This window comes from Lipophrys pholis (genome assembly GCF_963383615.2).
Source record: "Lipophrys pholis genome assembly, chromosome: 9".
Classification (NCBI taxonomy): domain Eukaryota; kingdom Metazoa; phylum Chordata; class Actinopteri; order Blenniiformes; family Blenniidae; genus Lipophrys; species Lipophrys pholis.
Window position 1 is genome coordinate 27,517,399 of NC_137639.1, and position 16,140 is coordinate 27,533,538.

The following is a 16,140-nucleotide window of genomic DNA, read 5'->3' on the forward strand; positions in this document are numbered from 1 at the left end:
GACTGTGGAGACTGAACTCGAACTGGGGAACAAATCAGAGTGAGGCAAGAGTGCTTCCCACTACACAACCTAAAAACAATGCAAGTTGTAAAATTACCAGAACCAAACATATGTCACAATTTTCAGCTTCAGAAAGACAATCAACAGGCGACATTTCATCCTAAAATTCATGGACAATCTAGGCCCGATCCACACAGAGCCAGAACCGTCTTTATTCTCCCTGTCATCCATCAAAATTTCCCGTCCACGCGACATCGCTGCAGGAACTACCGGTGTCTGTCCACAGGACACCATGAAAACGACTCATAACCATGTAGCACAAATGCCAGGCCTATAGGTGGGGCTGAAACTCTGCCACAGAAACACACCCAAGAAGAAGAAGAGAGACGCGTTTTGTTGTTCATCCTCAAATTCAAACAAATCCAACATCTCAGTGGCGTCCGCAGCTCGATCTGGAGCATGTCGTCCACCATTGTTGTATTGTTCCCCCAAATCCAGCTTTTCTTTGATTTCCATCTATTTGAATATTGGATCATATGAGCTTCATTCAGAATCTGCTGTGTCTGTGTGAGCTGGACTGGCTCCGCCCACACATGCCCATCTTCGGATCAGGAGTATGTACTTCCTCTCGCAGAGCTGCCTAATTGTGGGAGGAGTCAAAGGGAGGGCCTACCTCGATTGGGATTGGCTAAACCCCCGATGACACTATATAGGGTTTGATTTCTGATTGGCTGGTTGGAGCAACACACTTTTTATAAACTGAAACAAGGCAGGGAGAGAGAGGACAGACTGTCTTCACTTCTGGGGCGTCATTCCAGGTATGAGGACGATTATTACTGCTGGAAAACCTTTAGGAAAGTACAAACCACGACACCTCAGATTTAACAGATCTCATTATTAATGCACGTTTGAAAACAGAGAATCTTCTCAGCTTCAATTAAAAACCTCCAAATGTGCCGGTCATCCAGGACCTGAAGGGTTTTGTTTCTCCTACAGGTGATCGTGGAAAATGGAGGGCGGAAATTTGTGAGTATTCCTTCGTCTGTACACATGATTTCGCGTTTTTTTCTCTCGGTGTGACGGCTCTAATGCGATGATCGCCGCGCTCGCAGCGGCTACTCCAGGGACTACTTGGACCGCTTCATCCAGAGCCAGGACTCGTCGGTGGTGAACAAGTTCCAGCAGAAGTACTGGAAGACCAAGCAGACGCTGATCAAGGTCACCGGGAAGAAGGAGGACGAGCACGTCGTGGCGTCGGACGCAGACCTGGACGCTAAGCTGGAGGTGAGGAGGCTTCGCGTACGCCGCCGTCGCGTGGCCTCGCTGCGCCCACCGTCGTCAAGGAGAAACCGATCGCTCGGGAACATCAAGCGCCACTTTGGGCCTCGTGCTCCATAAACAATGTTTTTAAGCATTTTTTTCTTTTTAGAAAGAATTGAGCTTTACTGTGTCGCTACTTATATTTAAAGGTACTTTAGCGACGTACTTTAGCCTTACTCAACACACACCTTCAACACTGTATATCATTACATCAGTACTTCCTCTGCACTTGTTCTTTTAAATATTAGTAATGACTTTTATTTTTAGTTCTCGTATTGCAACTTTTGAAAATATTGTAAATATTTATTTGTGTCACTTCTGGTGTATTTAATCTGTATATATATTGGTAATATATTAGTTTGCTGTTATTTATTCTGGATTCATTAGTAACATATTTTGGCGTTAAGTTACTGTATTTCATTTGTAAATATCAGGAAATTATATAGTATACACATTAAATACAGATGTTACACACACAGATATATATTATTATATGTCGGTACTTGCTGAGGTCATGTCGGTGTTAATTTAGAGTATTGATCACATGTTGATGTATATTGGTAAATACATTTTAAATAGATACGGGTAACACATTGTATAATACATGTACATTTAATTTGTATATATGTTGGTTTATTTTTCTGTATTTAGTTTGTATTCATGCATTCCATATGTGGGTGTTTTTTTCTGTGTATTTTTTAATATGTATATAATTGAAAATGCTGGGGTCATTTTTAAATCATGGTAGTTTATTTCATTTCAGTGGAGTTCATAATAATTTTTCATCGTCATTATTTTTGCTATACTGCCGTCCGTGTATTCTGAAAAGTATTTGTATTCTATATAGTCTTAATGTAACAATGGCTTACAATTTGAATTTTGAACTGAATCAATTAGATATCTACGTACCCACCTATTTCCTTTCTCTCCTTGCCCGTTATCTATTTTTTTTTAATAATCTTTATTTTGTTTACCTTCTGCAGGTTTTCCACTCCATCCAGAGAACTTGCATGGAGCTGCTGAAGGTCATCGAGCAGTACCAGAGGAGGATCTGCTGTATGTAGAAAGGATTTTCTATCTTATTTCATCCATACCTTCTTCACCTCCAGAGGTTCCGACAAACATCCTCATATTCAGCATCCGTCTGTAAACTATAATCCGGCTAATCCTAATCCAGGTTGTAATCTATCAAAACCTGGAGCGCTTTAAATCTCACTATAACGACTATAAAGTTAATAAGCAGGGCCATTTTTCAATGCTTTTTTTATGAGGTAGAAATTATTCTCTTATTCACAGCGAATGCATTCATGCATATCAATGCAGATTAATGCAGATTAAAGAACACCAGTAATGTGATAATGTCCAATAACTTGCCAAGGATCTAGTAAAATAGAAAAAAAAATATTTAGAATGATAATAGTGTTGCATAGTAAATATCCTCAATAAATACCTCTGATAATTAACCACAATACTGTTTCAAACTGTGCAAAGAATTTACAGATTTCAAAAAAATGCACTTGTGCAGTGTTTTATTACGCTACTGACTAGTGATCACATTAATGCTACTTCAGGAATTTAATAACCAGATAATAATTTGATGATTTATTTTTATCCAAAATGTTAGAATGACATTGACATTGTTATCAGATCGTTGGCTTGATTCTACTTAAATTAGCCACAAATATTAAATCATTGGTTTCTATAATTGTTCAACTCTTGTTGTGTTTTCTTCGTATATTTGGTGTTATAATTCGATGCACAAGAGTATTCTTGATCAATAAAAACGTGCGTAGCAATGGACTGAAGTGTGAGTGCGCCTGGCTCTTAAAGGGGAAAAGGAGCCGATTGGTTTAGTTAATGTTACGTCTAAATATCCAGCAGGTGAACGGCCATTAAAGCAGCTCAGATAGATTTAGACAAGATACACTTTTTAATGTGGATCGACAAAAGCCGTTTAATTCTTGTCTTTGTTCATAAGGACTTGTTTCCACTCAACTAGAGGACAGAATCCACATCAGTTTAACATCTATGACACTCGGAAATCCCAAAACTGAGGGAGAAACCAGAACTATAACACACAAAAGATGCAGCCAACACAAACACTTATTCTCAGTTTACCTGCAGTTTTTCCAGGCGCCCCTGTCTGGGCGTTCTTCGAGTCACCTCGTCTTCTAATTGAAATTTCCTCCGCCGTGCAGTCCTTTCCCAGGAGGAGAACGAGCTGGGTCGCTTCCTGCGCTCGCAGGGCTCGCAGGACAAAACCAGGGCCGGGAAGATCATGCAGGCTACAGGCAAAGCGCTCTGCTTCTCGTCCCAGCAGAGGTAGGAAACCCGGGAACACGCCGCCGGATGGCGCAAACGAAGCAGGAAGACACGTCTGGGAAAATCACGGTCACGTTACAGAAGTTTCGTCTCCTCAAAGCGGCCAAAGACAATCATGAGTAGTGTTATTATTACAAGTGTGATTGCACTTTAGGACGTTATCGGCATCTGTGTTGCGCTTGGCTCTCTGGTGCCCTCCAGTGGAACAGATTGGCGCCTTTTCCCTGTGTGATTTTTCTTTTTTAAAAGAATCGGGACATTTTGTATTTTTTTTTTAAAGAGGAGGAAATTTAAAAGTAATGGTTATTTTATCAAAACACACATGTTAAAATCTGAAAATATTGTTTAAGTGTAGAAAATACAAGTTTCAATGAGAGAATAAGCTTTAGGTCAAGTCTAAAAGTGACATCATATATGAATATAATATATGACAGTTTTCTTTTTTTCCCCCCAAAGATTTTAAAAAGCATCAAACTAGGAAAGGAACAGTCATTTTTGTTATTGTACCCAACAGCTGGTGATATTTATCTCACTCAGAATATCCAGCGTTCAACCAAAAACAACCAAGGCCCCGTTTACACGACACTGTGTTCGTTCTCACAGAATTAATATATCAATATTTATTTTGTCATATTTTGAATGTCCTTCCATAATCATGATTATACTTTATCATATATATCATTACATTATTTTAACATAATACATATAAATAATTGATATCTTTTCAACAGATAATTAGTCCTAATATAATAATTCTAACATGTTTAGATTAATTGACTATTAAATAAGTGGAATAATATATATGTAGAAGGGGTGAGATTTAGTGAACAACAGCACCCACCAGTGGCCCAACATGAAAACTGCATGATTTTCGGCATTTCCGTGTCAATGGACGCCGTTTTCCAAGCATTTCTGTGCAAAACTTCTCTAAAAACCAAAATGCATTTTCTCTCAGAACATCTTTGTTAAAACGGGGCCCAAGACCCGTTGGCCTGGAGTGAGGTGTAATAGAATTACGTCCTCGGCGGACGTAATGAAATCATCTGCGTATATTTATGTTTGTCTGTTGGCAAGATTACGTCAAAACTACAGCACAGATTATGTCGGACTTTTCACCACGGATAGGCCGTGGAAGAGTCCATTACATGTTGGCGGTGATCTGGATCCGGATTCTGGATCCGGATTTAATTTTATAGGCTTTTAAAGAAGAACTTCGTGACAGATCTTCACCAAAATTTCATATCACCTAATGCATCATCACGGAGGATAAAACTGTGCGTTGAGGTATTTCCTCCCGAGGCCCCGGATCGATTTTACCGTTGCGGTTTAAATGCGTTTGTCCTGTCGGGCTCCGCAGAGCCGAGACGCCTCACAGTCGTGTAAAAACAATTTCCTCTGAGCTTCCGCGGATGATTAATGAATCAGGCGAGCAGCGGCCGACTCTGTAAGGTGAAGTTATCATGGAAGCTGAACCGAGCGCGTCTCCCCGCTCCCCACAGACTGGCCCTGAGGAGTCCCCTGTGCCGCCTGTACCAGGAGGTGGAGACCTTCCGGTACCGGGCCATCTCGGACACGTGGCTGACGGTGAACCGGATGGAGCAGACCAGGACGGAGTACCGCGGAGCGCTGCTGTGGATGAAGGACGTCTCTCAGGAGCTCGACCCCGACACACACAAACAGATGGAGAAGTTCCGCAAGGTAAACTGCTGACGATGCTTTTTTTTTTTTTTTTTTTTAGGTTATTATTGATCTGTCAGTGGGCAAACTCTCAAAATCCTGAGGGGATCCCACTGTTATTCCTCTGATGATGATAAAAGATGTTTTTAGACTCTATTTCTGTTTTAAAAACTTTCACCGAGCACAATTCCATGCTGTGGAGGTGTAATTCAAGTTTTTAGAAAGAGGAAAAACTCACCGAAATCACACCAGTTTCACAATTCACAGCTTTATAATGTCATTAATTTATACGATATCTCCAAATGGTGTAGAAGCTGCACTCGCCTCCATGTTAAACACGACAGAAAATGTTTTTATTGCTTTAAAGGGTTATATAAGTAAAAGCAGATAACCGTTAAAGTCTATAATTTGCCGGTGTGTTCTGTGGTGGCCCATCAGGCTTTTGCTTTTTCATGTTTAGTCGCACCCACGATGTTTAATGTGAAGTGAGAATTAACATGCAGCTTAAAGGGAAACCCTCTTAACCAGTTAATTGCTTATTTGCTGGTTTAATGTCTCGCTCTTCGCCCAAAGCATCGAGGAAACGCTGCAATCAGAGGCCGTGAGTGAAAACGACAAAATATCAGAACAACTGAAAAGTCCCCTGCGCTGCAGGGCGGCTCGATTCTCATCACTAATTCATTTGTTTGCTTTTTTTTTTCAATTAAATGGAAAAAACGGCTATTTGTTGTTGAGCTGAATCGGCGTGGTGTGAGATATTGTAGGAGTGGAGAGTACTGAACATGTACTCAATTACAAATACTGCTACATTGCTGGTATTTAGCTCAACTACAAGTAAAATAAGAACCAGTTTCAGTCACTTTGCATTAAATTACACTGGCAGGGTTTGTATTCTCTTCATTTGTATTCTCTGTGTTGAAAGTACAATTTTCACACAAACTTAAAAAATATATTTAAAATATTACCCACGGGTTTGTTTTGTAAACAAGTGTAGTTATGAACCTTTTGGAAAATGTTCATGATTAATTCAGTATTTGGGCGCAAGATCAGATAACACACACAATGCAACAAATAGATGAAGAAATTATGAATATTTACCCCAAAAATTATACAATAAAAAAAAAAAAAAAATTTAAACCACGTTAATATTTACAACATAACGGCTGCACAAACAATGGAAACTTTTTCAAAAGGGGAAAAAATTGACATGTTCAGATTAATTCACAGTGTTAAGCTCACGAGTTTTAATTTTAAAAGTAGTTATGTTGGAGCAAAGTCGCATACTTTAGAAAAAAAAACACTCAGAAAGTATCTAAAATAGTTTTTAATGACAATATTCATAAGTAGTTATATTCATTCCTGGTATTATATTAAGTTAACGGTCTAAAACTCACAGTTTGATTCCTTTCTGCATCTTCTTCCTCACCAAGCGCAGGTTTGTTTGTCTTGGTTAATAAATAAATTAATAAATTAACTTTATACTCTAAATGTGCAGAATGAGTCAAATTCACACACAAATATTATAATTATATGTAATTTTAATGATATAATGGAGGCAAGTGCTGTGCAAGAACATCGCTGTTCCAAAGACTACCACAAGAGGGCGTAACCCAACCACAAACCTGCAGAACTGTGACCCACACTGGGGGGGTCATCTTCTTGTTCCTGTTTCAGGTTCAGGCTCAGGTGCGAACGACCAAGACGAGCTTCGACAAGCTGAAGACGGACGTGTGTCAGAAGGTGGACCTGCTGGGCGCCAGCCGCTGCAACCTGCTGTCCCACGTCCTCACCACCTACCAGGTACGCCAGCGCACGGCGTATGGAAAAGTAAAAGAAGTTCTGGGATGTCCGCACTGTGGCCTTTTTTATAAAAAAACCCAAAACATTTTAAAGTCAACTCATATCAAAGTTTTGAATCACAAACTGAATTATTTTCTAATTAAAAAAGAAGAAAACATGGAAAGAAATGTATTGAAAGCGAAATGACTTCCTGTAAAAAAAACTTTTACTGGATTTTTGGTTTTAATCTGAAACAGGAAGTGCTTGAATCCAACTATTAATGATGCAACTTGATCCAATCTGTGTTAAAATGTAACTGTGAATCTTCCTTCCATGCACGTTAATTCAAATTTACAGTTAGTGTTTTAATTAAAATAGCTTCGATAAGCCTCATAAATCCTTTGTGGTTGATGGTTCAAATTCTGGTATTGGGCATGTTCATTTTTGCGGCTCTCACTGTGATCAAACCTCATAGGTCGGGGGAGTCCAACACATTTTAGTTGAGAGGACACATACAGGAAACATTTTCTTTGTTGTGTTCTCGGGTATACGTTTTGAAAAAGTCAATATTTTCACATAAACCTCAATATTTGTATTAGATTTGGGTTTTTTACTTCAAGCACAGTTAATTACAACTCAACCCACACCCTCCTTTTTACATGAATTTAATAATTAACTATATATACGTGTTCCGCTGCATGATACAATTCTTGTTATTGGTGATTTTAACTTCTATATTGATGTTTTACACAAAAACTTTATTCCATGGATTTTTATCTAACTTTTAAAAACACTAAGCTTGAACTTGTATTCTAGAAGAATTCATTAGATTCAGTCATTTTACGCTGCTTCCGTTTTAACATAAACAAACATAAACAAGGAAAGGAGTTAAAAATCACAATATTCAAAAATATTAATTATTTTTCTGGATTAACGATTCAGTCATTTTATAAATAAGAAACATTTATTAAAAGAAACTATATCTGTGCATTTAAATGTGGAGATTTTAAAGTGCAATATGGAGTTAGAATGAAAATAATTACTGTATCCAACTAAAGATTCTTTATTACTTTGCTCTATGTAAATATATCTGCTTGAATAAAGTAAAACATTAATTTTTACTTGTACACTCTCAAAAAAAACAGTTTTTCTCATTTAACTCTAGTATGTTTCTTTCTACTCAAGTGACATATGCGAGGGTTTTTCCAGCTGTGTGAGACGCCGTTCCCTCAACTTGCAGAATTGTTCAATAAAAGAGTGAATGAGTAACGTGACGGGATCTTTCAGACCACACTGCTGCACTTCTGGGAGAAGACGTCCCACACCATGGCGGCCATCCACGAGAGCTTCAGGGGCTGCCCGCACTACCACTTCTCCTCCGTCAAGGTCGGACAGCGTCTCCGCGCACGCGAACCGCAGAAACGGCGCCGGAGGAAACCTGTTCTTTGTGCTTCCAGACGTTACGGGACCCGGCGGACAAACCGGCCAAGAAGAAGGGAAAGAAGCGATTTAAAGGCGAAGCTGAGGACGCGAGGAAGGACGCGAGGAAGGACGAGAGGAAGGACGAGACTCAGGACGTCCAGTGAGTTTTACCTTCACTGCTGCAGGGACAACAGGAGACAAACTCATGGAATGGAAACTACTTGTTTGTCTCGTTTACAGACTCGTCTCACTGGGCGATGGAAACTCCAGCGACAAGAGCAGAGAAGGTACAAATAAACAAATAAACAAACAAACAAACAAACAAAATATTCACTTGTAACTTTTAATTTCTGATGAGGACAAAAATGTTTTTAAATTACATTTCCACCATTTTTCTTATTAACTTTCTACACCTCTATCATCTGAAATTATTAATAATTCTTTACTTACATTTGTTCTATTCAATTGAATTATTTGGACAAATTTCTTCTATTAACTGAAAATTTTCAAACTAATTCAGAAATTATTTGTGCAAAAACACAATTTTTCTGTTAACTGAAACAATTTTCACAATTTCTCACATATATTTATTTATGCAACTAATAACTTATTATTTGGAAAATATGTGTACTAATTCATGCCGAGATTTAATTTATTAACTAACCTTTGTTTTTTCCACACACATTTCTGTTCTCATCTTAAATTATTCATGCTGATATTTGAGCTGGAAACATTTGCACAAATTCTCATTTGTTTTCTCTATTAACTTCCACTATTTGCTGTAATTCTTTATATTATCTGCATGAAGTGAAATAATTTCTCAAACCTTTTGCACAAACCGAGACTTTTTTCTGCTTTCAACTTAAAATATTTGCATGTTTTTTTTACAAGAAATTCCTACATACATTTTCTGTAGATTCTCATATTTTATTTAATACTTATTTGCACAATTTCCTAATTTCTGTAAATAATTCCCTACATATATTTCTTCTTTTAACTACATGTTTTGCTCCTACACGTATCTGAGCTGTTATTATAATTTATTACATTTGTGCCCCTCCTGTTATGTTGATTAAAAACACGACTGCTCTCAATATCCTTTAATAATTTCCCTTATTTGTGCAAATTCTTAAGTACATTTTAATTACGTGATGAAGTAAACAGCCTTTCCTCTCTACAGTTGATAAAAGTGGTTGAAATGCTGACGGCGCTGTACTATTCCCACTTCAGCGGCTGGTTTTGTGAACGAATGTTTGTCCAGAGTTGGACGGCGAGGAGAAGGACAGCGCGGCCCTGCTGAACGAGATCCTGGGCGTTCTGTCGCTGGACGAGGGCGACTTCTCTCGCGAGTGGACGGAGGTGTTCGGCGAGGCCGAGGAGGGACGGAGCGAGGCGTCCAGCCGGCCGGAGGACGTCCAGCAAGGAGAGGAAAACTTCTTTCTACCGTCGCAGCTGCTGGACCAGAGCCTGAATAAGCTGCAGTCTTCCCCCTCAGGTAGAGGAAACGTCTTTCCATGAATGAGCGCATTAATATAACATTGGAGCTTGTGACGTGGACGGATCGAGAGAATTTACTTTAATAAATGTGAACCTGCCAAACAAACAGCCGGGCGCCGTCAGAGAGCCAGTTGACATGTGGTCCCCTGCAGTTAATTACCAGGTACTTTACATTTCATAGAGGTTTCTAACTCCAATGCTAAATAATCTCACAAAATGTCTTCTTAGATATTGAATATTACATAAAACGGCCAAGAGGAGGTGGAGAATTTTTACTGTTTGCTAAATAGTAAATGTTTGAACTCTAAAGTAATAAATTACTCTTCTAGTCAGAAATATGACAAAAGTTAATCTCATGATTTCATATCTTCTGCTTTTTTCCTCTTTTTTTTTTTTTTACATAAACCAAGACTTGATTTGTTTTTCCATGAATAATCATATTAATGTAATCAAATTTGGCAACTTGATGGATAATCTGCAGAGGAAGAAGTGATTTTAGATGTGATCTGGTTCATATTCTAGATCCAGGATCCAGAATGAATTTAGACTCGATGACTGAGCCCGTCTTTACAAAAACAAAAGGCAAAAATGAGAAAACTGTCATTTTCACGACAAAGGAGCTCGGAGCGCTCAGGGCTGTGTGCAACCGCAAAAAAAACAAACAAGCAATGGCACCACCTGGTGGCCTGGCATGCCAACTACATGGTTTTTCTGTCATTTCCATGTAAAGTGACATCGTCCCATAAACATTTGCTATGTGAACGCAAAAGGTTTCTGAAACGTTTTCAACAAGCGCCTCGGAGTTGAAAAGCTTTTTATCAACATTTTGTATTAAAGGCGACTGTGATGAGATAGTAGAAGATTAGAGGAATCCAAGAGAGCAGAAGGCTTTAAAAGGCACTCAGTCACTTGTGTACTTTTTTATTAAATTTTTTTTAAACTTGTAAGCCTTGAGAATATATTTAATCCGCTCAATTTAACTGATCCCACATTAAGGAGTGACTGATCGAAACGTCTGCGATGCGTCATCCCAGAAACTGTTCAGCAGCATTCGACCAGAATTACTCGAACGCACGAAAAAACTTAATGGTGCAGCCTTGAACACAAGTTAAAAAGCCAATTCAAGTCGGTGCAGGTGGAAGCGCTCGGAGGGATCGGCTGATCACTTCTGACAGCGTGCAGAGACACACGAGCACGCCTGATCAAGCACACGCCGGAGACTAATTGTACAATAATAAATCTCCCTCGACTCGTCTTCCACCTACTGAGTGACACAATAAGTCGAGACTCCATGAATCCAACCCGTTAACGAGGCTGACCCGCCGAGGCGATCCATCATGTCGGAGCTTCGCTGAAGGTCATCGGTCTGAGAGGTCATTTCTTCTGGAAGCACTTGAGGCTCTCAGCTCATCCGTCTTTCTATACGACAGCGTCCAACATGTATGTGACCTAAAGTTCCCCCTCGGCAGTACATCACCGGACGTCCACATTCAGAGTCACCCGTGAAACTCAAAGTGACCCGAGCCCGGACTCAAACCAGGGACCTTTTCACCGGTGTGGAAAGAGTTCTTACACACTACACCATCCTGTGGATCCTCGGATCTGGTTTCAGAACGAGCAAAACCAGAAAGAAGGCTCCGTTTGTGGTGGAGACAAAAACATCCAAAAAGCAACAAACGTTTTGTGTTTTCACTTGAAAACGTCGTGAAAATAAAGTCTCATGACGATTCAACCAAATCTGCTGCTCCTCCTCCTCAGACTGGGCCGGGATCCTTCCAGAGCACGTCACCCAGGCAACCGATCCCTCTTCTGGAGCCAATCAGGACCCTCCAAAACCGGCGGGAAAAGGTCGGACCCTGACAGGTGAAGTGATCGTTTTCATCGGGGCCCCAGTTAGTGGGACATATGACAGTGAGTGGTAGTGACGGCCTCATGAAGCCTCATGAACCACTTTTATTTTCTGACTCCCACCAGATGGCGCTCTTGGTTTTTAAGATGGCGGCTGAAAGACTGGTAATGAAGTTTGCTTTCAAACATTTGTCGAGCAGACAGCGCCATCTAGTGGCTTCAGAAAATGAAGACAGTGGCTCATGAAGCTTCATCAGTGGTGAGAGGACGTTTTGTCTTTAAAGATGGATGGAAAAAGTTTAGGGATTTGAGATTCGCTTCGGGTCAGAGCGTGTGTGGACTGCAGTGATCCAGAAGGTCATGATAGAAAGGTGTGTGTCGGGACGCCACATGCTCCGCCAAAACATTCTTGCAGGTGCATTACTTAACCGATTAACAGGCCCTGAACTCTAATACCTAGAACAACATGGTACGGTCACGATGTCTTCAGGTTGGTCGCAAGTATTTTGCGTTCGTCCTTACAGGACAGTAAGTTTTTAAAACATCCCTCTGACATGTTTCAACAGTGTCTCTTTCTTCTTCGGCTGATTAAGGAAGCATCGTACAGCACCAACAGATTCTGATGTAGATGTAAGCTGTGGGAACTCGTTTCAAAAACTTACCTGCCTGAAAAGATGAAAGCAAAATACTTAACACATCAAACTGGTTACTGAGTTGGCGTCAAAAGTGTCTAGATTTCAATCAGCTGATCGGTACGATGTGCTTGACCACGTCTGATCCATGGAGATAAGGCTTATCTTAAGGTCGTGGACCAGTGGAGTCCATGTTGGCAGGTCAGGAAAACGGCCGATCGGTGAACAACAGTTGCTTTCTAAGAGCTTCCAATCAGAAATGTGATCTGCACGTTCACTGCGGCTTCAAAGCGGTTGGTTTTATTTAATCCTGCGTCATTCTTTCTGCAGAGACATCAGGAACGTCTAAAGACCTCTCGGCGTGGTTCAACCTCTTCGCCGACTTGGACCCGCTCTCCAACCCCGACGCGGTCGGCAAAACCGACGCGGAGCACGAACTCCACAACGCCTAGCCCCTTCTCCGCGCCGTCCCTTTTGGAGTAGGGACCTTTTGACAGGCACAGTCGCCATATTGCCGCCGCCATGAGCGAACATTGTTGTCGAGGTTGGAGTCATGTATGGTACCAATTTGTTCAGATTAGGAAAAACTGTTTAACAACAAAGGAACTTCAGATGGATCTACTTTACAGGATAAAATGTGTTGAAACACCCCTGATCCAACAGTGTACAAGTTTGAATCTAATTACAAATAGAGCTTTTTTTAAATTATATATATATATATATATATATATTACTGCAGCTTTCAAATTTAGTGAGTGACGTAATATCTCCTATAAATTCCCCTCACCTGAACCTGTCCGTGGGAAAATGCCCAACCCTGCACTCATCTTAAAGATCCCACTGGGCTCTGAAGGCATCTCTATTATTCACCTTGTTTTTACTTCCTCTGTGCACATAAAGCCTCTACGGTTCGACTATAATCAGGGCGAGGCCTGTTGATGCTTATTTGCCGGCAGCAGATGTTTATCTTTTCACCAACTTCTTATCAAGAGATGAGCGGCGGGCGCAGTCACACGAGTCGACATGACCACAGACGTTGTACTTTTTAGATTTTCGAGGAGGGACATCGCAGCTGCGGCAACGTTGTTGCGCGAAGCCGGGATTTGAGGTTGGCATGTTTCTCTAACCTCTAATGACACTTGGGAGTAATTCCATGCTTTAGTGCATCTATTAGGCATTTTAGAGTCACCAATTAGTCTCAAATGCATATTTTTGGATTGTGGAATCTCACACTCACACTGGACGTATTATTACTCTGAGGACAGTGCCAACCATGAGGCAATAGTGTTAGTAGAGCAATTTTCATGTAAAATACCTTTAAGAATAACTTGTTAAAAGAAAGAGGCATCACTAATGTTATCATGGTGGCGCCGATCGTCCCGCTTTGTGAAAGAAACATTCACACGTTGCCGTTTTTTAAAATTCTGCAGGTCATCTCACCGGCTTCGCCTCGGTTCGATACAAACGAGGCTTTAGACGTCGGCTGCCTTGGGAAAATCTGTAGCGTCCGTGCTGTCATTTCCAACACTCATTACCCAAGAGCTGCTCCGGCGGCGGAAAGAAAGCAAACGCCACAAAGATCCCACTGCGACAGCCGTGTTTACAAAGGACGAGCCGACTGGAGGAATTGTAATGCAGTCGCAGAGTTCTACAGAAAAATAAACCCCCCGCAGAATATTTTTGCCCAGAGTTGAACTGTTCAGCGGCACCGGAGGAGTTTCACTCAATAACTGATTCAACAGCTGATCTGAAAAGGTGAAGTTTCTCCACCTCAACAGCGGAGGGCATTTCATTTCAGCAGTATTTGAAAATACTCCAGAAATGTGTCATTTTGTCCTTCGGTACAACACACATCACTTATTTATTGTTGCATGTTGCATGCTTTGTTTTATAAATTGAACTGTAGATTTGTATTACTGAGTTCTTTTGACATTCAAACATGTATTTATTTGGCAGGTTTTGCACTTCAGCATATTATTTCCTAAGTCAGAGTACATCAAGTTAGATCATTGTAAAATTATTGTCAGACCCACTATAATGCTGCATAAATTAAATTGAGTAAAATGCCTTAATGTAATCAAACGTTAATCTTTGACATTTTTGACGTTTAAGCCATGTGACCTTTCTTGATATTCAGTTACAACCAAATACAAAATGCCTTACCTCCTCTAAATACTGATTATTTCTTGGTGTGTGTTTGTGTTACAAAAGAGTGCAAACGATTCCAAAAAGTGACTTTTTCTTTTTTTGCTTACTTTATTGAAAAACACACAAGGTCTACATAAAAATGTGTAATACACAGGAGAACTGAATCATTTCTCAACTGAGCGTTTGAATAAAAATCAGACGGAGTATGACTGAAACTCCCGGAGGTGCAACAACAACAACAAAAAAAAAGAAAAGATTTCATTTCAACTTAATTTGTGTGGCATGTGCAGCATGCTCGCGTTTCTGCGTGCGAGAGACGGAAGGAAAAAAAACCCAAAAAGATTAAAGTTTGGAAATGAAGCGTGTGCTCATGAAACTCAATGTTTGGTCGGCTTCGTTCTGCTTTTTCTCCATTTCTATTAAATATGTTCTGATAATTCACCCTGTGCAGTGACTTCCAGAACTGTGTTACACAATTTCAATGAAGTGTAGCTTTACTTCCAACAAAAAAAATAAAACAAAAAGTTAAATTGCACTCTCTTCTCAGATTGTTTTAACTTACAAAATTGGTCTAAAAATAACAAAACAACTTATGATTATCATTTCAAGTCCGTGTAATCGGGCTTGGTTTTATTTGTGTCCGACATTGTTAACACCAGTAATGTGTGTCTTCCGTCCCGATTAAACCTTCGTACACCTGGAATTAAAATGTGAGGGATCCAGTCACTTTATTCACTGAGAGTTGTTCTGATCACTGTTATGTTCAATGGATCTCTTGTTTATTTAGTTTCAACCTTTTCCAAATGAAAACCGCATCAAACCTGCGTATTGATTCACAGTACTGTGCAGAAGTTTCAGGCTGGTGGAGAATACACATCTAAAACCAGCAGGAAGGAGTCTGATTGGCTTATTCATTTTGCTGCAGATAAAAAAATAAAAAATTTAACATCTTCAGTGGAAAGGACAAGTGGTCCATCTCAACAGGGTGGACAGAAAGACCTGAAGCAGAAAACATGAAGAGATGATCTCTGCTTAATTCTCCATTCTCTGGTGATAAAATGACATTCAGTTTTAGAAGCGCAGCAGCTTTGCTTTTTCCCCACCCTAAAACTTTTCCACATCCATTTACTTTCCTGCCAATTCCACCCGAGGACATCCAGCAGCTTTTCTTCAATCAGAAAATAATAATAAATTAAAAAAAACTTCTGCACGGTACTGTTGACTCAAGGAAGACAACAGTTACAACTAGACAAGCTCATTGTGGTTTGACTGGATCAGAGTCGGTCCTGAAAGCACTTGATTGTGATCAACCGCCAACTGAAGCAGCATTTTGACACCAGGTGTGAACACGCTCTCTTTCAGAGTTGTTTGGAGATAAAATGAAAAGTCTAAGAACAGTGTGTCACCCGTGTCCTTAAAATAAAAAACGACAACAAAAAAAAACTAAAAAAAACACAGGCCTCTCGTCGTTTTGTAGTTTGCTTTGGTTCATCTC

The 16,140-nt window shown here is 40.0% G+C and overlaps 1 protein-coding gene across 1 annotated transcript; it reads left to right on the forward strand.

The window, feature by feature from the left end:
- Positions 1–1,009: 1,009 nt before the first annotated feature.
- Positions 1,010–12,949, forward strand: ica1 (islet cell autoantigen 1; the record flags this gene model as incomplete). Its single annotated transcript, XM_080471314.1, has 12 exons — positions 1,010–1,026; positions 1,113–1,284; positions 2,304–2,376; positions 3,519–3,642; positions 5,142–5,340; positions 6,994–7,119; positions 8,386–8,484; positions 8,556–8,680; positions 8,761–8,807; positions 9,782–10,015; positions 11,776–11,865; positions 12,828–12,949. The coding sequence occupies 12 exons, from the start codon at positions 1,010–1,012 to the stop codon at positions 12,947–12,949; spliced, it is 1,428 nt and encodes a 475-aa protein (XP_080327440.1).
- Positions 12,950–16,140: the final 3,191 nt, after the last annotated feature.